The sequence below is a fragment of the Tetrao urogallus genome (assembly GCF_951394365.1).
Source record: "Tetrao urogallus genome assembly, chromosome: 12".
Lineage (NCBI taxonomy): Eukaryota > Metazoa > Chordata > Aves > Galliformes > Phasianidae > Tetrao > Tetrao urogallus.
This window is the reverse complement of record NC_136825.1, coordinates 19,082,318-19,106,481: the sequence shown is the minus strand read 5'-3', so window position 1 is coordinate 19,106,481 and position 24,164 is coordinate 19,082,318. Positions and strand designations below refer to the sequence as shown.

The 24,164-nt window shown below is 41.1% G+C and overlaps 1 protein-coding gene across 1 annotated transcript; it reads right to left on the bottom strand.

Annotated features, from left to right (window-relative positions):
* Positions 1 to 185: 185 nt before the first annotated feature.
* Positions 186 to 23,216, bottom strand: MBTPS1 (membrane bound transcription factor peptidase, site 1; the record flags this gene model as incomplete). The annotated part of the gene is made up of 22 exons (XM_079541478.1): positions 186 to 382; positions 1,147 to 1,277; positions 1,960 to 2,086; positions 2,466 to 2,597; positions 4,275 to 4,415; positions 6,962 to 7,039; positions 8,443 to 8,567; positions 9,406 to 9,562; positions 11,156 to 11,271; positions 12,188 to 12,360; positions 12,981 to 13,169; positions 14,162 to 14,306; positions 14,876 to 15,037; positions 15,893 to 16,044; positions 16,807 to 16,909; positions 17,516 to 17,583; positions 18,553 to 18,669; positions 19,060 to 19,169; positions 20,395 to 20,505; positions 20,827 to 21,030; positions 21,446 to 21,703; positions 23,030 to 23,216. The coding sequence occupies 22 exons, from the start codon at positions 23,214 to 23,216 to the stop codon at positions 186 to 188; spliced, it is 3,183 nt and encodes a 1,060-aa protein (XP_079397604.1).
* Positions 23,217 to 24,164: the final 948 nt, after the last annotated feature.

Genomic DNA, 24,164 nt, shown 5'->3' with positions numbered 1-24,164 from the left:
CTGCAGTTTATGTACAGATGATCAGCTGAGGTCCTTTTTTTCTCTCCAGAAGCCAAAGAGTGTGAGATGATGTCAGATGTACATCGCCAGTACGATCACCACGTTTGCTGCACCTGTGCCGGGAGCCATCAACCATCCAGGAAAGCAACCAGTGACAGGAGGTCATCTTTGGCAGGCGAGAGCTTTCACACCGAAGGCGTCTTTGGTGGATGGACCTGCTGCATGAGCTGCGGCCGCTTCACTCGCGGCTTCCGTCTCTTTGGCCTGCTTTTCGCTTTGTTGATCTGCACCACAAAGAACGCCAGAACCACCATGGCCCCAAGAAAAGCAAAGACTGGAATAGTCTGTCCCACGTCCTGGTTGTACCGCCCGGGCATTATACCTGGAGAGGCAAGGAGGTTTGCGGCCACACGAGCCACCATCAGATTACATTTCAGACAGGAAGATTAACAACTGCAGACCAATTAGCAGAAGTAAGACAGGATGCTAACTAACTTCACAGAAAAGTACTGGCATTTCCACCTTGACCTACTTGGGAACATGCAAACATAACCCAGATTTCCCTTATAACAAGAATCTTCTGTTCCTCATGCTGCAAGAGAAGTGATTCTGCTGCTGCTCTGGAGATGGCGCTAGCACATGGTGAGGACAAACTACACAAGCCCTCCTGTTTAAAGGCATCATTTGGACTTGCAGCTCAGATTGAGAAAAGAACGTGTGTGAAGCTTTAAGAGGCTTCCAGCGGGACACGGCACCAAGCTTGTAAGGAGCTGCTCCAAGTGCTCCACGCTGTCAGTGCAACACCTTCCCCAAAGCACTGCTCTAGTTCTCTTGGACTCTGCTTTTACATCAGTGTGCTCACACGAGGAATTCTTATCAGCAGGAGTTATCATCACAGCTCCCAAGGACAGGAACTGCTGCTGCCTACTACTGGTGCCAAAACAAACCTGGGCTGGCCAAAGACCACTTATTAGAATCTTCCCCTCTGTATGCACACATGGCTCCTTTCAAAAATATTTCTCTCAGACTTCATCAGTCAGTCTTATACAACACAACCATGCTGACATTTGCGTTTTTTCCACAACTGAAAGGAAATACATCTTCCTTTGACCTAAAATACTACCTTTCAAACCTTTCAGTACATACCTCCAGGAATGTCCCATGCTCCACTTTCTCCAGGGGACAGTGGTCTCACCTGGGGTCGGTTCTGTCGAAAACTGGGCAGAGCCACTTTATCAAGGTCAATTGACAGTAACTTTTGATGTTTCCAAAGGTTGCTAGAAGAAATGTAAAGATGGAGATGTCCTCCCACTTACTTCAGTAACGCAAGGAATTTTGCAGAAACATTCATAGAAAGTGACAGCTGAAACCTACCAGCTACTCGTAACTTGGACCTGAATGATAATCCCATATGCTCTTTGGGTTTTGCAGCTTACAGGCCTCCCAAGTTCCATTCAGATGTCACAGGGATGCAACTAGATCACACTTATTTATTAGCAACTGCCTTCCGTGCATGCAGACTAGCAGACATTACCACTAGGAGTTCTGCAGACAAGCATGGGCTATGTGCTGGCGCATTTACCTGCTAGTGACTGACAAATTATACACTGGAAAGCAGAGTTAGGAGAGCTGTCCCAGGAAGTGCTTCAGTAAACTATTTCAAAGGCATGATGGATTTAAGCCAGCCCTTGAACTTTAAGTTGGAATCACTCAATCATAAAAAGGCATTGACTTGTGAAGCTATTTTTAAAATCTGTTCCACAAAATACAGCGTAACTATCAGGTGAGTCAGAATTATTCACTGAAGTGGCATTAATCACTATTTCCTCTTTACAATCTCATCTTTCTCTAGGAAAGGAATTCCAGCTGTCCTTTTCAAAAGCAGATGAAACAAATAATTTTCAAGCTGAACTTGGAAACCAGACTTCTTGTAGACTTTTAAGACAGATGCACACTAACCTGGGAGCAGTTTCATTCAGGGGCTGTGGTTTGGCCCAGGAGAGATGAGGACAAGCAGGAAGGGAACGGGGTTTCGGGTCTCCCAAGTGAGCCTCGAGCACCTTTGAGTATCGATGGAGATGGTTACCTGCAATCCACAGCAGACACACTGCGTCAGAAACACAGTTCCCAACATTTGCCTCCAGCTAAATGGAGCTGCTGTAACATCAGGAGCCATTCACAGTAATGACTCACAGCTGAATCTCAGAGTTAGAACCGTTAGTTCTTATTAAGCGTATTACCGTACAAATCATTAACCGTACAAAACAGTAAAGACTCTGCCCCTACAATAAGCCAAGTTTTGCTGGCGAACACCTGAGACCAGATTTTATGCACAGCCTGTAGCCAGTACCTAGAATACCTCCCAGCAGCACGGAGGCACCGAGAATAGTTCTGCGAGCAGAACATTTTCTTTAGTCAAATGATAGTATCACCACAGATACTCTGCTCACGAGTAAGGCTCTCACCTTCCATCCGCTCTGGGAGAGAACTGCCCTCTCCTGACGGCGGCCGCTGTCGGTTTTCAGAATGGCTGAGACTCGGAGGCGTCACACCGTAGGAAGTGTACTGCAGGAGGGAATCCAGGAGCCAAAAGCAATCTGTGGGTTTCATAGACCCGAGCCCCAGAACAGAATGTGCATTGTTACATTTCAGACGGCTCATCTTACTGGTAAGAAGTGTATTGTCACATTCAGAAGCACAAGTAGTTTCTCATTCTTGTTATTCTCCTTCTGAAGTTCTAAGCCTAATTCCAGCAAGATGCAACCGCCAATCACTCCTCCTCCATCAATACAAAGACACAAAAATAATCTATTCACTCTTAAAATACCTTCTTGTCTTCTGTACCAAATAAGGTGTTTTGGGGAACAGGTCATCAAATGGCAGGTTTCAAATGCAGGAATTCTAGTTTGGGCAAGGCCATCCAACCCCCTGAAAAAATTAGGGGGTTTTCCACTGTGGAAACACGGGGAAGCTGAGAGCTTCTGTTACCTTTTGTTATCATTTTTATGATGGAAAAAGAGAAGCAACCCTTTAAGAGGATAAAATAATACCTTGCAAAGAAAATTAAGAACTAGGCAGTGTTTTCAGTGGCAAGTTATAACTCCTTTGCTTTCTCAAGCTTAGTATGAAAAAATAAACTAAAAAAGAAAAGGAAAAGATTCTGACTACATCTCAGCTAAAGAAAAAGCAGCTATGGGATAGACCAGTCTGGGAACCAACATCACAGTATACTTCATCACGGTTTTCCTTTGCATTTCAATGGCATTTGCTCCAGAAAAATTACTGCCTTCCATCCAGAGCCACCCCTGCTGAGCAAGCACTCCACCTGGTTAACCTCACAATTGCCTGCAATTTCCATTTCAGAAGTGGAATGACATCTTACCACCTATTTCCACTGCCGCAAACAACTTTCCTCAGATCCTCTCCTGCCAGGGAATACTTGGCTGGGAACAAGAATTAATCTTCATAATCCTGGTGTCCCTCCTCTTTGATTCTTAAAGAGGTCAATCAGATTTTAAGGATTTAGATTCACAAATGTGAGGAATTTACTTCAGTTAAAGCAACCGATGTCTCTACAGGAGACATAGCTGGTTCACAACTTAAAGCCAACTTTGAAGGATTTGAGAGCCTCCCCCTTTTTCCTGTACCACAGCTCACACTGAATTTAACAGCATTAGGAAAGTCACAAAGCACCATTCTCTACTAAAGCTCCACATCTTCACTAATGCTAAATGCTCTCAATAAACCACAGCATGCAGAGGAGGCACTGCTATGGTGTTACAGAAGGGGACACTGCAAAGGGATGAGAAATTGCAAAAGAAAACTCATAGTGGTATGTAACATTCTGAAATGCAACGGGGAAAAAAAGCAAAGAGGTCTGCTAATGTCCCTTCACAACTTCAAGCATGCATTCACACTTCCTGGAAACAAAAACACTGCAAAGAAGGAAAAAAAAACAAACACAAAACCAACCAATCAAACAGAAAACATTAAAATCAACACATAGGTCATCTGTAATGGAAGAACAGGCCTGAGGTGTATAGGGGGAAAACGCTCCCACTCCTCAGAAGCCATTTAACATGCAGCATTCCTTTGTTCCAGCTGCAGTTACACCATTTTCAGCAGAGTTCTGCAGAAACAAGATTAATAACCAAGCAGGAATTGTTTAGAGATTCCCTAGAAAAGAGCTATTTCTGGTGGGAGCTGTTACTAGCCCTCAGGACACTTGCCTGCTTAAGAAAAGTATTCCCTCCTGTGAGTCAAAGCATACACACCTTTCTGTCGATGGCTGTCATCCAGGCAGTTCGAGTCACCGTACAGAACGATCCTGCCACCACCTTCGGAAGGAACTTGGTAAAGTCCCAAAATAGGAACATTTTCAATGACAGCAGTCTCCTGTTTTAAAACTTCAAGACCTGAAGCAAAGCACACACAAATCTCACTGCCTGAAAAGAAACACCGGTTAGTCTACACCGCAAACTTACAAATGCCATCATGTCACTCTTCACGCCACGCACTTATGAGAAGTGTGCTTTAAAAAAGCTATGTTACAATAAAAAAGAAGCTGCTCCAAGACCCTGGTCATGAAGCTTTCCGCTGATACTGATGTTTTCTTACTTCTGTGGAGAACTGAAAACAGAACTCTCATGGATCATCTTCAATGTTCTTGAATAAAAAAATCCTAATATTTTCACAAACGAGTTTTAAACCGAAGCGATCTGCCTTAAAAACCCTTTTACGTTGTTTCAGCCCTTCTATAGAAAGCTACATGCAGTATCTTAAAAATCAGCCATCACAGTGCACACTGCTCTTTGCTGACTTATTTGCTGTCATGTCTATCTACTGCTACAAGAAAATCTACTACACAATGAGAAAAGAGAATAGAGACATTCCATGAACTATGACACCTGTCTGCTAACAGCAGCTGTGAGATGAGGGCTCTGACTGAACTTGTTTACAGTAGCAATTCAGAGGAAGCCTGCCTTAAAGACTGCTGGGATTGCATTTCAGCAACTCAGCAGCACTGCCTTGCCTTGCACTTTGTCTGTTCTCCTTTCAATTTATGAACAAAGAAAGGTATGGTCTAGTAAGGATACATATTCCCAATGAACAAAAGAAACATGGATTTTCCACTGCTCATCCCCACTTGGGCCAATTGCAGCTGCCCCCCAACCCCAGGCACTCTTGCAGCCAGCAGGTAGAGCCCTGCCCTGCTCCCCAGATCAGCCTCTTCTGAAACACTTGCACCACTGTCACAGACAGCAATTTTTGAAGTATCATTTACAAGTCTGCCTCTGAAAGTATGGCAAATAACCAAATAATAAACTGGCAGCTTAAAACGTGTTTGTGAAACATTTACTGCGGTAACTCAGACGATCGGCGAATGGAAAAGATGAGAAAAAAAAAAAGCAACCAAAGGAAGGCCTCTCGGTATGGATTTGTGATTGCAGCAAAACCCAGAGTGCACAGCTGTAAGCTCCCTTTGTATCTCACAGGTATTGTATCTCCAGTGAACTGAAGGCTGCCATGAACAGCAAGAACCACTTAGTTTCCTCATGAAATGAAAGCCGTTTTCAGATTAAAGGTTTCCCATCTCTGTCACCCGCTTCAAAATCCAAATTAAGATGGCCAGCTTCAAATGCTAAGTATTTAGGTTGCCTTTACTTTTTACACTGTCTTCAAAGAGCAGAACCAAAACACAGAGCTCTTTTGTTTCATGAACTGGAACGAAAAGGATTCAACAGAGAAAGCAGGTGCAGCAGGCTACCTGTCAAACACACTGCCTCTCTTCTCCCATTCTAAGACAACCGTGTCATCGCCATACAGCATTTCAGGGATACCGTCTGCTCTCCCAAAGATTCACATGAGTGAGTTCCTTACTGTTCCAGAAAATGTCTCCATTAGCCCTTAAAACATTATTTTTCTGTACATCGCCTGCTGCCATTACAGCTCTGAATCACTACCCCATAAATAAGATGCTACAATAAAGCTAAAGAGAAAGGACGAGCACAGAGAACTCCTCCGGTCTGAAAGCACAGCCTTCCTATGAGCCTAAAACGTTTCCCTTGGCAGATACCAGTAGGAGACACTTTGTCTAACAAAATCCTCCTTACATCTATCTTTAGATCATCATGGCTACCCAAACACTCATACCAAATTTGGCAGTGATTGGATTAATTCTGCGTATGGACATAGCTCAATATCATTTACAATTTGTGAGAGACATGGACAAGAACAATCCTTTCCCCCTGGAGACACATACAACACACACACAGGCAGATGTGTTTACATACAGCAAATATAACAAAAGACTGCATATGTACATTTTGATATTGCTGTAATGTAAAAAAAAATATATGCTGCCACATTGCAGCTTCCTGCTAGCCAGCTAGACGAAACAAAAAAATACCTATAACAGAATCACAGAATGACACAGAAGGGACCTTCAAGCCCATCCAGTTCCAACTCCCTGCCATGGCACAGGGCCTCCCCCCAGCTCAGGCTGCCCAGAGCTCCATCCAGCCTGGCCTCGTGCACCTTGAGAGGTGGGACACCCACATGTTCTACGGGCAGCAGTGCCAGGGCCTCACCATCCCCTTAGTAAAAAAATTCCTCCTAACGCCTAACCTAAATTTCCCTTCATTTAGTTTAAAGCCATTCCTCCAAGTCATACCACGTAAAAGGCCAGTCTCTCTCCTGTTTACGAGCTCCCTTCAAGCACTGGAAGGCTGCAATGAGGCCCCCCTGGAGTTGTGTATTGTCCAGGCTGAACAAGCCTAGCTCCCCCAGCCTGTCTTTGTGGAAGATGTACTCCAGGCCTCCTTCAGTACATTCTCAATCCAGCCCTATCCTTTCAATGCATTTTTCACTCCACAGTTCTTACACCTTTAGATTTTGTAACTTTGCTTTTCAACTACAAAATGCAATTTAAAACACAGAGAAAAGAGAAGGAAATGCATACCTTGATCCTTAAAAGTCTGTGCAATTACGATGCCATCTTCTGGAAACTTGGCAATACTGCATCCTGATGCATAATTCACTGAAAGACAACACAAAATTGCCTTTGCAGACAAAAAAATGACACCTTCCCACCATAACTCAGTCAGCTGTCAAAACAGGCACAGAAAAAACTCCAGGACATTTTCTCTGGATCTGTGTATTTTGAACATGTATTCACACACAAGGCATTCCTAAGCATTCCTAAGCATTCACCTTGCTTGGTGAACCTAAGCGAGGTTCACCTCGCTTTCAAACCTTTCTGTTTAGTACATTTTTTGAACTGAAAAGCTTCACCAACCACAAAAAGAAATACAGTAGTTCACACTAACGTTCATCATTCATAGAGAGAACCTGTCTCCTTCAATCAGTACTGGAGAGTGCACAGAGCCCTCAGTTCTGGTGCCTTCTCTGTTCACATACACATTCCAATGAACTGGTCAGAAGACAGAGATTTAGAAACAAAGCATGAAAACATCAAGTGACTTGGTCAGAAAAAAAAGGACACTGGCTAGACCTAGAAAGCCTGAAAACAATTAGGTCATGGGGCCTGTGCCCTGTGAACTTGAAAACAGTAAAGCATACTAACTTCAGGATACTGCAGTGCAAAAGATGACAAGAATAGGAATTCATGAAGCATCTCAGGCTGCTGAGACACGTCTAAATTGGAATATTCCAAGGAAAGTCTCCCCACTGATTTTCTTCCTCCACCATTTCAAATTTTTACTAACCACAAAAGTAAAACCACAACGAAGCTGAAGGCCTCGTCCTGGCAACTAGTTTGTAGTACATACAGACAATACCTCAAGAATATAATTCAATGAACTGCACCTGGAATTCGACCGTGAAGAAAGGTTGACGGAACTGGGCTTATTCAGCTTGGAGAAGAGGAGGCTCTGGGGAGACCTTACTGTGGCCTTCCAGTACTTGAAGGGAGTTTGTGAACAGGAGGGGGAACGGCTGTTTGTGAAGGTGGGTAGTGATAGGACAAGGGGAATAGTTTTAAAGTGAGACAGGGGAGGTTTAGGTTGGATATCAGGAGGAAGTTTTTCCCCCAGAGGGTGGTGAGGCACTGGAACAGGTTGCCCAAGGAGGCTGTGGATGCCCCATGCCTGCAGGCATTCGAGGCCAGGCTGGATGTGGCTCTGGGCAGCCTGGACTGCTGGTTGTCAACCTGCACATAGCAGGGGGCTGGAACTGGATGAACACTGTGCTCCTTTTCAACCCTGGCCATTCTACGATTTTATATAATCAGAACATTTGTTATCTCATCTGAAAATGAATCAGTATAGGAAGTAATCATTTAAGCATGCTTATTAAACTCTTTTCACTCACTCTCAAAGCAGCTCCCTTGACTCTCATTCAAGCTGATCCTCACAGAAACAACAGAATTCTCCAAACAAGGTCCTGCTCAAAGGCTGCACAGACAATGACTCCAGTACTCACTTTCATGACTCGCCATGGTAAAATCGCCTTCATACAGCCCATCGCTGAAGGCCATGTTCCAGACAGAAAGCAGATCATTTAGAGCTGGTATATTAGCACCTCCAGTATCAGGCATCCACCACTGCCTATAAACAGAGAGGGTAACAGAGTTTATTAGTACACAGAATGTACTCCTAGAGCTTGTAATACAAAAAATCCTTTACATCCAGATTTTTTCCGAGTCCCTTAAATAATGAACTATATCTCAAAGCCTCACTTAACTACAGGAGCACACAAGCAGCTCTCCCTCTTTGACACCTATGCTTCTGAACAGAAGTAAAAATAATGGTGCAAAGTTCTCAGTACATTCCAGTTTCCTACATAAATTTGCTAGAAAAAAAATCAGTCCTAGCTTATCTATTCAACAATGATGAAGCAAAACTCACAGTCGTGTCACTTGCTTCTAGCATTTCTTCTGAAGCAAAGTGTTACTTGCTCCCAAGCTGCAGATCTTTCAAGCTTACCATGAAACACATGGCAACTACATTAATTAGGAGGGTCTTTTTCACCACTGTTGATATTAGTTTATTTCCCCTTACATATCATACTGGAGTTCTTCAAGTATTGGGTGCACAGTCCAGTAATACAGTTTGCAAGCTGCATGTGCTTTTTATTCTGTTCTCCAAAGTAAAAATACACCCATTTTTCTTTGCTAGTTTCCAATCTCTTACTTCTTTCTATTGTAAATGTTTTTCTGACTTTAAAAGATTACATTACCAAGAGAGGGGCTCACAACAATGATAGTATTCTCCTTCAACTTTGCAGCTTAAGGTCAGTGCTACTCGAGGCATTTCTTAGAGGCAGCGTAAGAAGCAGTGCAGGCGATTAAATACAATTATCACATGCAGAATCTTTAGGACAGAACATCCACAAAATAGCAATTTTATGACATTTATTTTGCAGAGAAATGAAAGAAACAGATACCTTGTGTTCTCATCATAAAACTTGACTTTTCTCATTACAGATGTGTTGTACCAGTCACTGAACACAATAAGTGAAAGTCCATTATCAACATCCCTCCTCAGCTTGGTGATCTCTTCAGGGAAATACTCTTCCTCACTGTCCACCATGAGTAAAGTCCCTGCATACAAAAGCAAAAACAGTGCTTGTGCTAACGTGATTGCTATTACTGCAACCCATGCAGAAGTTAACACAAATGAACATTTTGCACTTTTTCTGCACAACTGGAAAGAACAAACAAACAAGTAGCTTACTCCTAAATATGAAGCCATTTCACTTCTTCCCTATCTGATTGCCTAGAGAGGTGGTGGAATTTCCATTCTCAGGGATAATGTAAATCTTGGCTAGTTAAGGATCTGGATGATGGGGCTGGAACAAGATGATTGTTAAGGCCCCTTCCAACCTGAGCCATTCTGTGAGAAGCCAGAGGAGCTGGAATTAAGAGACAATAATCTCTGCTACCTTAACTGTAGTGTCATTGTATACCAACTACAGTCTGAAGACAAAATCATTCATGTTTCAGAGGTGCCAGCAAACACCAGGATCACAGGAATGTCCTGCTACCTGTTCTACTTGCAAAGCCTCATTCTGCACCCTTCGTAAGATTGGAAAAAATTTCCCTGCTTCGTTAAATCTATTCCCATGAAAGTACAACTCTGAAGTAATTCTATTTATAAACATATTAAAAATTACATTATTTGCCCCCAGCTGCTTCTTTACCATGGTTTTACCAGAGTTGTGATTAGAAGCCTTCTATTCAAGTTTTTTCTTCATTTCATTTAACAAATTTGTTCCAACTTCCACCTGCATTCCTGTTCTCTTCCCTCCTTCACCTCTACCTACTCACACTCTTCAGAGACAGAAAGCACTCATATCCCAGCTCAGTCTATTTTAGCAATCCAAAAGCCAAGTCTTCTAGTCTCCTAGTTTCTCCATTCTCCTAAGCAGAAATGTGAGTTGTGGTTGACAAAACTACCCATGCAGAGCAGGCTTGTCCTTGTAGTGCCCTTTGAACAATCTAGGAGTCTCAGGACAGAAACTACTCCATTATGCTTTTACAGGCCACCTTTGCTGTCTTCAGTTGTGCATCTGCTAACTCAGAAAGCAACAGTACAACATTTATCAAAGAAAAAAGAAAGCCTACTACTGACATTTACAGAACTAAAAACCTGTCAGGAAACTGCACCCTCACTTCACAATCTATTGAAGAACATCTTAGCCCAGAAGAGAAGATGGTCCTTTTGGAGTCAGGGCCAACTAGAGGATCACCTGGGAGCAGAAAAGATCTCAGACAGCTCAGTTTGCTCCCTGCCTGGCAATTCTACCACATCTCCAAACCAAACACAGAAGAAATAAACCACACTGGTCTGCTAGCATATAGTAGGAATGCAGTAATTCCCCACTATTTTATCTATCCACAAATACCCATGTTTCAAAATAGCACTGCTGAGGAAACAAACAAACAAACAAAAAACCAAAAAACAGAACGGACATTCTCAATTCAAGTCCACAATTCACCCGTGCTTCATTTTAACTTGCAAAAATCTTTTGGAAAATACAGGTCTGCCTCCACGGAACTGAAAACAGAGGGCTTCTCTCCTCATTTTTTCAAGATAACCACAGAGATCTGTACTCATTCACCAGAGTCCCAAGTAAGCCTCTGCAGCAGCACTTTACACTACTTAACATTAGCACATAAATAACACACGCTTACCATACTGACTTGCATCAAAACATGTAAATGGGGAACCAAGAACCTCAACAAAGTAACCCATGCTTCTTAGGTGCTGATACATGTCCCTGAAGTTTGTGTGGATATGGTCACCATTCCTTAGGAAAAGACAGAAGAAAAATGTTGAAGACATTCAAATTTGGCATGCAGAAACCTGATTTAAATCCTCTAATTACAGATTATTTCCTAGACCTTTTTCTAAAAGGACTTTTTTTTTTGTTCAAGGGATAGTCTGTGGTTTCCAAGCACCATCTCCTCTTGCAATTTTTTTCCTAACAGTAGTTCCAAGTGCTACAGAAGCAACACAGTCAAAGTTAGAGAGTGAGAATGTCCCTTAAAAAGCACAGCTCTGTAAGCTTACACCACATCACATACGAACACTGCTGTATTACAATGAGCTATCTTTCACAGGACTTCCTCCTTGCTGAGGAGTCTGTAAGAGCAGCTTTAACTATCGGCTGGAGGGAGCACACAGGATGACCTGTAATTGCTGGAACTCAGAAGGGAAGTTCTCCTCTACCTGTCCTATCTCCATGTTCCGAGCAGATTCACAAAAGCAAGTCTCATTCACTGATCCAATTAATCTACATTTATACATTTTCTATGTTTGGATGCCTTCCCTTTCCATCCATGAAGAACTACAGGTCAGCCACTCTTTATTTTGGTAAGTGAATGCCAAAGTGGCTAATTAAGTGTTCCCCTCAATTCCCTGGGAGAAATCAGGGCAAAAAGGAAAAAATTTACACCACAAAAGCAAAACAACTCCATCCTAAATGTTTAAGAAGCTTTTCATTTTAAATGAATCAAAACCACAGAGAGCAATAATAATAATAAAAAAAAAAAATGCACAGAGAAAAAGCATGCAGAAGCTAAGAGTTGTTCATGGATTTATTGTAAAAGAAACTTCCACGCCACACTGAATAAGGTCAGGGCTCTCTGGCACTCAGTGACGTTATTAGACATCATTAACACGCAGTCAAGAAGTACTGATTTAATAGAACCTGAGATAAATACCAATCTAGCGGATCATTCTTCATCCTCAAATTATCCCTGGGGAAGTAGCCTGGTGGATAACGGAGATTATGATACTGATCCCAAAGGACTCGCTTACTGCGAGGCGGAGTAGGAATAATCTTCACTTTTATTGGCAGCTTCACCGTCGAGGTCTGCTCCGCACCACTCTTAGACTGAAGGACAGAACGAACCACGTGAAATGATTTCCCCCTACAGAAATGTTCACCAACTGCGGACTGTAAGGGACTGGAAAAACAGAGGTACCTGCTGTATTGTTACTCACCAGTACTGCCAACTAAGGAGAACAAGAGACGACTTCTGCCTTAAATCACCTTACTCCGTTTCCTACACTCAACTGCTTTTATTTCCACTCGGAACATAGAACACTCTAAATATGCTACAACTGTAATTTGGTTCAACTGTTCAAAACCTTAAAGTCTTCTCAGGAATAGTTAACCAGGGGTCTGGCAAAACAACATTTAAGTCATCTCTTTTTCAAACCCATTACTCAGAATTCATAATAAATAAACGCAAATCTCACAGACACGCTTTCTAAAAACACTAAAGCATATTCAATTCAACGGTTAATCCTGCTCTCAGTTTTAAGGATTATTAATTGTACTTTTCAGTACTCTGATCACTATCTAACTAATGCTTCACATTACAGGACCAGAGACGCCCCGTACAAACAAGGGTTTGTAGTGAAGGAATTTTAATTAAAACTACCACCATCATCCCTCCTCCCTTTCACCTCAAACCCCTCATCCCCCCAAAAAACCAAACCAGAACTAACCTCATTTTCTGCAGGGGATGACACTGTGATCATAACATGCCCTTGAGCAACGCCTTCCCAAGATGCTGCTTTCTTTGCTACAGAGATAGAAATTGCCAAGTATCCGGACCAAGGCCATAACACAGGGGAATAGGAGAAAGCCACTTCAATGTTATCCCCATTTTGTGGGAGATAGGGTTGCCAGTCTGGCTGTTAAAGAAGAAAACTGAACATTGGTGAAACAGTCTTTGCAGTCAGAATCATCAAATCTCATTCTTCTGAAGATTATGCCAAATTTCAAAATGTACATAAACCCAAAAGATCCGTGCTGTGACAGTGCATCAACCCAACCACACCCAGAGTGTAGACTTCCCAGAGGAAGGACTCCAGGAATATCTATGAAAAGCACACTAAGTGCACCCAGTTTAACATTTTGCCGTCCTGTACAAAAAAAAAACCATTGGCAAAGACATGAAATTTCCTTTCTATAACAAAAATGGTTATGGCTGTAAGAGACTCAGGCTGATTACAATGGCTGTCTTTAAGCACGACCATCAGCTAGTCATAAGAGCTCCTATGCTCTTAAGCATAAGTTTAAATCTAAAACAGACCAACAGACCTCAGGATTCACAGTAAGATGTTGAAATGAAGCTCATTTACACTGGCTAGAGTCTTGGATAGGAGATTTTCCCAGTTCACGGATCTCTTTTATGTTTACTCTTCAAAAAAAAAAAATTCTCCCTAGTCAATCAACAAATTCAACATTACTGGCATAAAGCAACAGACTTTGCAGCGGGCCTTGAGATGTCAACACATTCGGGTCATTCTGACCCCAGTCAAGAGTCATAATTTGTAACATCAGGATCCTTTTCAGAGATTTCTTATGCTCACACAAAAGATCCAGAAGATCTTAAATGCTAGCAGAGAATATAAAGAAATCTCTAAGTACCTGTCATTCAAAACTGGTTTTACAGAGACAAAACACTACACGCCCCTGAAACCAGTGCACTGCTGGAACCTGCAGATAGCTCATGGGGACAAATCCAGCTCGGGTCATCCCTTAAAACAAACATTCTGCATCTCCTGCTCTCACCACACTTGGTGAGAATGCTTGTATGTTCCATCAAATTCATGAACTGAAGTAGTCCTTCCTAGGAAGCTTTATGAATATAGTCGGGTCTCGGAAGAACATCCAATCTTACCTTGTCAATAATTCTCCCAGTGACTCCCATACCATTAAGAATAGTAACATTCACAATGGTTGGCATGCCTCCATAATATATGGGCTGTGAACAGTAAGGCCACATGTAGGGACATTCCGTCAAGTCAATATAGCTTGGACTCAAACTGCAGGAAGGACAGAGGAGGCAAAATTTAACAAAAAAAAAGAGCAAACAACAAGTAGAAGTACAAGCCACTACACAAAACTGACATATGAAAAAATTACTGACAAAGCATGCTAGTCACAGCTCATCTCGCTTCTCAAATGTGTCCCAAAATCTTCCCTTCCCCTTTTTTTTCTTTAAGATTTCAGAGTGTTTTGTTTTGTGGTTTTATTTTTTTTTTTTCCTACAAAGGAAAAGAAACTTCAGCACAGTGAAAATGTTCTTCTGGAAAACTAAGATGTAACTATTGCTCCATTTTGTTCTAGGTTGCATTATGAATAATGCCAGAGAGTTAAACTGAGCCTAGAAAGAAAGTAAATTTAGCTCTGAGACTTCAAGCTCTAACATGGGTAGAAAACACAGTGATTTTTCATTGCCTCTCCTGTCAAAATTCATACTTCCTGATCTATTCAAGTTCACTTTGTTGCACAAGCATAGATTGCCCAACTGTATTACATGCACATCATCTGCTCTCTTGAAGAAAAAAGCAGATTATAGTGTACTGTTGATTAATTGAGGATTAAAATTAACCTGGCCTGTGGTTTATAGCTGTTGAGGATCTGATAAGCTCTCAGAAGATCCAACTTGCCATGTCCTTGTTCAAACATGTTGACTCCAGGAAGTCTACGTGCTGATGCAATAAGTGCCTGCTTCATACTTGCTGGATTCACCATTTCACGCTTCTGAACTGTGCTGAAATGAGAAACAATGGGTCACTTCAGGTGGCCTTCATTACAGTTTCTAGCTAGCCTTGTTTACGTTTTGCCTCAAGGTTCTGTTGTTTCATTTAAAGAAAATGCCAATAAAATTAGGTGGCTGCATACAACATCTACTTGATTTCTCCTTGCAACAGTTGAAGATGGAAACAAGAGTGACAATTTTATGACACGTCTCTTGAAAACCAACGTTGTATCAATTTTTCTCCTTACAGCACTGCCCCATGACCAGTAGTCACTATATTTGCTAAGTAAAAGATTCTGAAAATCCAAGCCCTTGTAAGGCCATCTTCTGTTGCACAGCTCATTTGAGGTTTTGGACAGATCTTTTCAAATAAAGTTTCTTATCCCTGAGTAGCAACAGCGACAAACACAAAGCAGAAACTTGTAACTCCTACCTTCCTTTCAAACTCTTCCGTGTGCAGTAGGTGAGTTACACAACTGGGCAATAACCATAAAAGCCCTACATACTATAGAACCAGTGTTCAGCTATCAGCTACAGGTGCCTACTTTGAACACCTGTTCTTTTACAACAGGAAAAACAAAAGCAACTAAATATCACCAAACATTTAACAAAATTACTTTGTAAAACTGTTCTCCCTAGCTATATTTTCAAATACCTAACTATTCAAAACAATCCTCAGGTTTTTCCCAGGAAAGTTAGAGCCAGTCAGACACAATCATGTGTCAGGTAGAACAACACCAATTCCATCCCCCGAGTTTGTTTTCCTACATGTAAATGCAATCTATTTTCATTTGGTGGATCCTCTTAAGAGTTTCTTATTGGCCTCCTGCATCTGCATCTTCTAAGGGGCTGTGACTAAAGGCTTACCTTACTAACAATGTAACAGCACCTGCCACTACAGGAGATGCTACACTTGTCCCAGAAAGAGAGCGGCATCCACCTTTCATACCAGAACCTCTCACTCCAGAGCCGTAGGTAACAATATCAGGCTTCACTCTACCGTAACCTCCAGGCAGCTCCTGTGAAAGAAAATGGATGGATCAGTGTCCTGATACATAATGAACTGGCTGTTTCATTTAATTACTTAAACGAACTAATGCAAATAATTCAGAAGTAAAATTATCACTGAATCAGCTGGGGTTCAGCATCACAGATATCAAGGAACACCTAAAGGCGGACTCAAGCCATTTACTGCAACTCCTCAGTGTGTCGACCCGGGAAAGGTATGCCAACAAACCCTCCACTATCTAAGTTAAGCATGAAACTACTGACAAAACAATCACCCCTCTGCTGCCAGCTAATGAGAAGCAGCACAAAGGAAAGAAGTACATCAGTCTTTAATCAAGATCACAATGCAAACTCATATGAAATCGCATGTGCAGTACATGAACCTCAGTTCAACAGTCAGCTGCAAACAGAAAGGATATCAAATATGCACAGTGTTACATATGGCATCTGGAAAGGCTAAGAGTTTTCTATTAAACAAAGGACAAGAGCACAGATCTGCCCATACAGGGCACTGTAATTCAAACGATACTTGGCATTTTACAAGTATAACTAGAATGTCAAAAGTGGTCAACATGCATGATAAATGATGAGTATTAAGCTTCTTGCTTCAGGTCTTTCATCAATCTCTTACGATTCTGATATTCCATGTAAATTTTTACCACTGTTTATGCCACAAACATCAGCTGCATGACATTATCTCTCTGAAAAAGGCTCCCTTCTTAAAATCTTTATTCTAGCTACAGAAGCAGCTGGCTGCTGTGCGAGTATCTTACCCAAGTGGTCATTCCCCTAGATGAAAAGCGAGCTATGTTATCTTCAAAGTCAATGCCACCTACTCCAATCACATCCATCTGGTCAGCGGGGTTATTGAGAGTCCTACAACAAGTTGAGAGTTAGCAAGACAATAATTATTAAAAAAAAACTAAGACCACCATTAAAGCCATAAATTTATACTGAAAACAGAAACACTGCCATCAAATTTTTGTCAGCCATTCGTTCTAATCCACACAGAAACAAATTTTGGTCCTCCCTGATATCGTTATGTTCTACGACTAAAAGCAACTTTTCAAGCACTTGGTAACTCCAAAACTTACACTACCAAACCACTTTTCTTCCAGACCCAACAAAATCTGATTTTAGGCATTTATTTTAGAAATACACTGCTAAGCATTCTGGCTTGAGCATTCTGTGTTCTTTAAGCCTTATGTGTACTCAAAGATGTCATACTAGTGCAGCAGTACCAGTCGGAGTTCTGTCATTCCTTTCCTAACTTTTCACTGCCTGAATAAAAAATAGTCACCTAATTCAACAATGTACTCTAAGGCAAATGATGAGACAGAGGAGGATGTCTAACTTAGGTCACTTTCTATAAATACAATATAGCAAGAAGGAGAAGAAAATACCCTCCAGTCCAAACACAACTGCTTTCAAAAACATAAAACATCACACCTGCTTTTCTTTAAGGTGATCTCTGAAACTTACCCATACAGTGGGCCATCATTGCCAATAGCAGAGACCATGATCACGTTGTTGGCTGTCAGTTCCCATACCTACAAAAAAATCAACATTTTTAATAATTTTCTTCTGCCGAAGAAGAGACTTTGAGAACAAACGCAGACTCCGTGGGGCATGATGTAAGCAACTGATTAGCCTACCACTCTTTCTTACCGAGGCTTACAAAACACACACATCTCACTGGTATATTCAGTGCTAAGTGCAAGCAATTCCTCAGATTACACGATCAATAACGGCCATCACAGCTTCACTGCTAACTGCACTTACTCAGGTTGCATCAAAGGAAAAACTGCCTGTAAGAAAACACTCCAGAAGCACAAATCAATTCCCTCCAAAAATTGCTCAGGAGTGAGTACTAAAGTCACTGTCAAACTAAATTTCAGTGCAGATTGTCATTAAAAAAAAAAAAAAAAAAGAACTTTTTAAGCACCCTTATTACCTTTTTCAGAGAAAGATTTTGTCCTTTTAACATAATTCACTTACTGATTTTCAAGTACATATCAACAAGTCAGGGAACGATGACAATGACAAATCCCTAATTCCATCTTAGCCTGAAACAAGTCTATAATTACAAAGCTGAATCGACTACCTGTACTTTTTACTTATTCGTTTTTAACGACTTCTTCATTTTTAGCATGAGATAAATTAATTATGCAGAGATTTGAAAAAGCAGGGCTGGATTTCAGTTAAGTTTCTTCCAGTAGGGCTCTAGTTAGTTGCCTGCTTGTCAGTCATGCCTCCTGGCAGTACGTGCAGTGTTTTGTAACAGGTCATATTTCTCCAGCTCTGTGAATACTTGTGAGTTCGTGCTGGTTTCTTTTTCACCCATTCCCTAAAGATACACCTAAGAGCCTGTATACCTGCACAGAATTTCTCTTATGCACAAGAAACTCCTCAGAACTGACTGCGGAACCAGAACTTAACAGGAGCAGTGGTAAACTAGCAGCTCTGCAAGTCCAGGGATACAAACACGGCCATGGGAGCTTTTCCTTCCTCATACCAACCTTGTCAACAAATGGATGATCCATGAAGTCTGGTCCACCAATACTTAGATTCAACACATCTATCTTCTTTAGAATTGCATAATTGAAGGCATCCAGAAACCAAGATGTGTACGAGACCTACATAAGAAAGTAAAAACTACCATTGGAAAGTCCATCAATTCCATAACAGTACAGGCTTCAGAGAGAGACATGAAACAACACAAAAATAAAGCACAAAACTAACACTGGTCTACTAGGATTTATAGTGCTCAGTATATTTATGAGACTGTTTTAACACTACGCAGATGAGACTTCCACACACATAATTTCTGAAGAATATACCAGATTTGGTAAGAAATCCGGTAGTAACCTTTTAGATAGAATAAACAGTATCTGTTTCAGTATCTAATCACACATATAAAACAAAATATATCAACATTTACAAGCACTCGCAGCATTCCCCGAGAAGAGGGTTTGAGCAGTATTTATCTGGAAAGACATACATTAAAACACCTTTAAAACAGCTACCTGGTTATTGGTGAACACTCTAAAAATGTGCAGTTCTGCATTTGGAGCAAACCCCTGGCATTCTCTCATGCTGGCTATCACACCTGCTACAAAAGTTCCGTGGCCTAAACCTATGACAGACAGAAGGTAACAAAATGAGATGTTAGAATCCATTCATTTTCACTCATTTTCAGTGTTAATCAATGCCTGTAATAAAATCACATCAATCCAACAGACTTCAGAACAAACTGCAAACACTTGGTTCAATCCTCATCTTTTTGAAACAAACTTTGGTACTGAGTTTAGAGAGGCCAGAACTACCAGCACTATCTACCTAGAAAACCAGCTGATGAAACCCAGAGTGACACACTCCTAATTGCTGCCAATGACATCAAGACTCACACAAGACAATAATTAGAGAACAAGATTATTTTGGCAAATGTAAGATACAAGGCCAATACAGGTTTATGTAAACTTCTTAGAATTTTTTTTTTATCTGGATTCTGCAACAATCACACTTTGTTAAGGGTGAAAAATTAGACAAGAAAGCATATTTTTCACTCTCCTCAAAAAATAACACTCTTTTTGCTTTCTGGGACTGCCTGCACTATACTTACATGCTCAAAATCTGCCTGCCCAGTAACAGTCTGGGCACAGGTCCTACTAGAAAGTGCAAACAAAAGAATGCAATCACAGCCACAATGCACAGAAACACCATGCGTGATGTAACTATGGAGATGTACTAAAGGCCAAGCAAGATATGCATATACACTGAACTCTAAATGCATTAAATTGCCAGCTTACTCACTGACCAAGACCATATGAAATCAATATCTGTGAAAGCATATGGTCATTACAGCTGACACATGAAAAACAAACACAAACATGCTGCAGAAAATCAAAGGGTTTTCTGAATCCTGATTGGCATAAACCAGCACAGCATCTGTTGATGAGAACTATATAAATTAGAAAAAACAGTACAGCAAGCTCCCAACACTCAAATTAGCTTAGGACTGCACAGTGAAGAAGGAAAATATTCTCCCTTCTAAGTATGGAAACACATATGCATTGAGAAACAGCAAAATGCATTTTTTCTTCCCCTGACATTCTTCAAAAGCTACTGCGAAATGCCATATGTGATTCAAGGGAGACACAAGCGACATCCTCCTGGAGTCTTTGTATTATTTGTTGAATTTGATAAAGAGTACAAAACTTTCCTGATACTGCAAAATTAAGCTTAAAATCTCAAGATACACAGCTTCATTAAATGTTAGCACCCCATCAACAACAGTAGTTTTACAGCATGAAACAGCACACTGTCAGGAACTCTCTCACCAACAGCACACAGTAACTCACCGTCATCCAAGGTTCTCTCGTTAGTCCAGTTCGTTCTCTCCTTTACATTTTTGAAATGTGGATGTTTCTCACTCAGTCCAGTGTCAAACACTGCTACTCTTACACCAGCACCTGTGACAATAAAGGATTGATTTTTCTGATTCAGCTTCACAACTAATGTGTTCAGTCAAGTGAATGAGAACTTTTATGCTCAATGTACTACACGCTTCGCAGACTTACTAACTTGTGGCTCTAAAGCAAACTTCCTGTTCCATTGCAGAAATTCAACCAAAGATTCTAAACAGAACTACTTCCTCTCCAGAACAGTATGCACACACACACACACACAAAGAGCACTCTGTAACAGCTCACTCAAAACAAAGCATTGCTCAACCTTTACGGCACTGGCATCCAATGAGATCAATACATGTAAGCCAACAAACAACAGCATACCTGTGTAACCCATCTGCCAGAGGACATCTGCCTGCAAAGTCTGAGCAACTTGGCGAGGGATAGCTCTCAACAAACGCCTGCTTGAATGTCGACCTGTTGCATGCCAGAAGCCAGAACCTAGGGAAAGACTTGTCCTTCTCAAGGGACGAGACGACTGCCATTTTTGAGTCCATCTGGTTTCATTGCAGTGCAACACAGGGTCAGCTACACAGAATTAAAATTAAGGAGAAAAAAAAAAAACTATGAGGAAAAACACACAAAATTTTTGTTTATGCAAGTATCCACATCACAACTGTTACAGCAAAGATTTTAGACAAGTAACCATTTTTTCCAGATGTATTAATGCCTTCAATAACAGCGAAAGCTTCATTTTTTCCTACGATACAAGCCAATAAGCTCTGTTAACTGACTATTGCAGAAGAAATGTCTCTACACTGTGGATGGACTCATCACCACGCTTTTAGAAAGGTACAGCAAGATACCTAGATAATTTCAAAGGCAAAGGAACAGAATACTGCAAGTTAAAGAAAAACTGCAGGGCACTTTTCATTTGTGTAATGCTAAGCTAGAATTTAACTCGCCAAAGCAGATCTCATGCAAACTCATAGAAATTACTTACAGTCTGAATATTTGAGTGATCGGAACACCTTCCGCTGAGGAGTCACTCGCTTGATGTTTGGATGATCTTCCAGTGTCAGCACGCCATCCTTCTGTTTCTCGTTGATCTGAATCACCTCAAAATCACTCGGATAGTCGCTGGCTGGGTTGTTGCGAGGTACAATCCTCCAGTTCTCAATATCACTGCTTTTTAGTGCACTTGAAATAAACTTACTTCTAGCTTTAGCTGTGAAGTATCCATTAAAAGCCACAATATACTCTGGAACAAGAGTACAGTTTATCAGAAACAATGTTCAAAGCAGACTAGTCATGCACTCAAGTTACTGAATATTTCTTTCTCTTTATTCAAAACAAGGCACAATTTGAGGCACTTTTTTGTTTTTTGCTTTACAGGTCTGATATTTATTTCTGTACTACGTAAAGTTTGTGCATGATGAAGCGCTTAAAATATGATAAAGGTCCCCAAAACGAAGGCAGAATTGTGATAGCATGGAAAAGTGAGCGGGGTGAACACAGGAGAGGGAACGACGTATTGAGTTTTAGGGAAATTACTGACACCAGCTTCAACATGCACAGAGGACAACGCTGGTCCCAAGAGTCCCTCGATCCGGGTAACTTGTGGGTGGAACACAGACCCATCATGCAGTGCCACAATCACCTCAACAAGCCCTCTGTTAGCTAATGGACAACATGCCATTACCAACATTGCATGTGAATGCTCAGGCACACACACAGCTCCACTATGGGAACAGATCTATTATCTATGACCATGACAAACGGAAGACAGTTTAGACACTGACTTCTGATAGAGTAAAATTTGTTTGTTACGTGAAACTACAGGTTCAAACACAGCAGAGACGTTGTCAAAAATGGCATCTGTGCATTCTATAAGAACCACAGATGTTAAGTGCTGATTGTTCATCCTTCTTCCACAATGCTTAGCCATTCATACAGCACACCTACATTACATTTATCCCACAGTTCTACACATACACAGCTGCCACACCAACACAGATTGCACTCTATACAATGGCATCTGTCCTCCTTTGACATTCTGTTCAGCATTGCAGACCATATTCAATTCAGCACCCACTTTATTTGCTCCTCTCTACAGTTATCCTTTGCCCTCTCAGGATTGATACCAGCCTCAGCTTGCCTTTCATTTGCTCTCTCTGCACTTACTTTGCTATTTTTCCACAAACGTATTATTGCTTTCAAACATTTTTCACAGAAAAAAACCCAAAACCACACATACTTCCCCTTGTCTTTCTCATTCCACTGAGTGTGTAAAACAAAAAGCTACGAAACCACGGCTAAGTGACCATGCTGGCTCACCTGAACCTCCACGCTCTATTTCCACTTTTAACATACTCCTTACTAACCCCTCTCTTCCTTTTCTTTGTTCTTCATATTCTGTGTCCAGTTAAACCATGAACCTTCATAAAATTCTCTCAGTCTGAATGCAGATAATTTAGAAGTTCCACCCGTGCCTCTGAATATTACCATTGCACAAATGCCACGATTCATTAACACTAACTTCAGCATAACATGGATTTATTTATTTTTAACTGCTCAACTCTATTACCATGCTCCACGACTGTCGAAGAGAACTCCACTTTCAAAGTCAGGCGAGAACATCCAGGACATATTTGAGCCTCATGAGAGGAATTCCCTAGTCTGGTACTGAAGTGTTTTTTGCCACAGAGTAAAATAACAACCAGAACAAACCAGATGTTTGCAAACTTCATGGTCATAGAAGAAAATGGTTTCATTCCAAGAATTCCATATATTCAATTCACACTCTTCTTCTTTATAAACTAGTTCATTTTTGTTTCAGAAAACGTTGATTTCACTGTGCCGTTCAACTGGATATTCTTAAAGCTGTGTCCGAAGCAAGTACAGATTTCATTGTCTTTTGAGGTAAAGCCTAATAAACAGGCTCATTTCTTTCTACGTTTCTTCTCCATTTTGTATTAAATGATTCGGTCACTCACGATATGGTAGCTGAGTCCTGTACTCCATTTCAGAGAGCAAAGTTAACTCCCTAGAAGAATTAGCTAAGTGGTTTACAAGCTGACCTGCAAGGCAACACAGCAAATAGTTAGATCCACATTTATGTAAAATGCAGAGCCTGAAAAAGCCCAAAAGGCAGATTCCTTCAGCAGTTAGCCTTAGAAATAATAAAGAAACAGTTTCATTTAGTAACTTTTCAAGAACACTTGAGTCTCTTCCTGGTTCACACCAGGTATCTCTGAGATACTCAAGTATTAACTTGGCAGTAGAGCAGATAACAGGGACAACTGAACTCTACTGCCCTTCACAAAAGCGGAATCAAAATGACTGACATGCAAGGCACACGCAAGGAAAAAATAAAAGCAAAATGAAGCATGATAGAAACTGTCCATGGGTGCTTCAGGAAGTGTGGTGGTGGGTTGTCTCTACTCAGGAACACAGACTATGTAGATAATGCTCTGGCATGTAATTTGACACAAAGAGCAGCAGGCTGAACGTCTATTCCTGCAGCTGGCAAGGACAAGAAATACCATCACAGCACGCAAATTTTTAGTTCCTAGGCTTGAAAGAGATTATTGTTATGAAAAGAGGCTTTCAGGCTTTCCTGAGCAGGACTATGGCTAACACAACAGGGCACCTGAGAAAACGGGCTGGGTTTGCGTAACAGTGAGAAATTAAAGAACAATGTGGAAAATGTTTTTCACGTG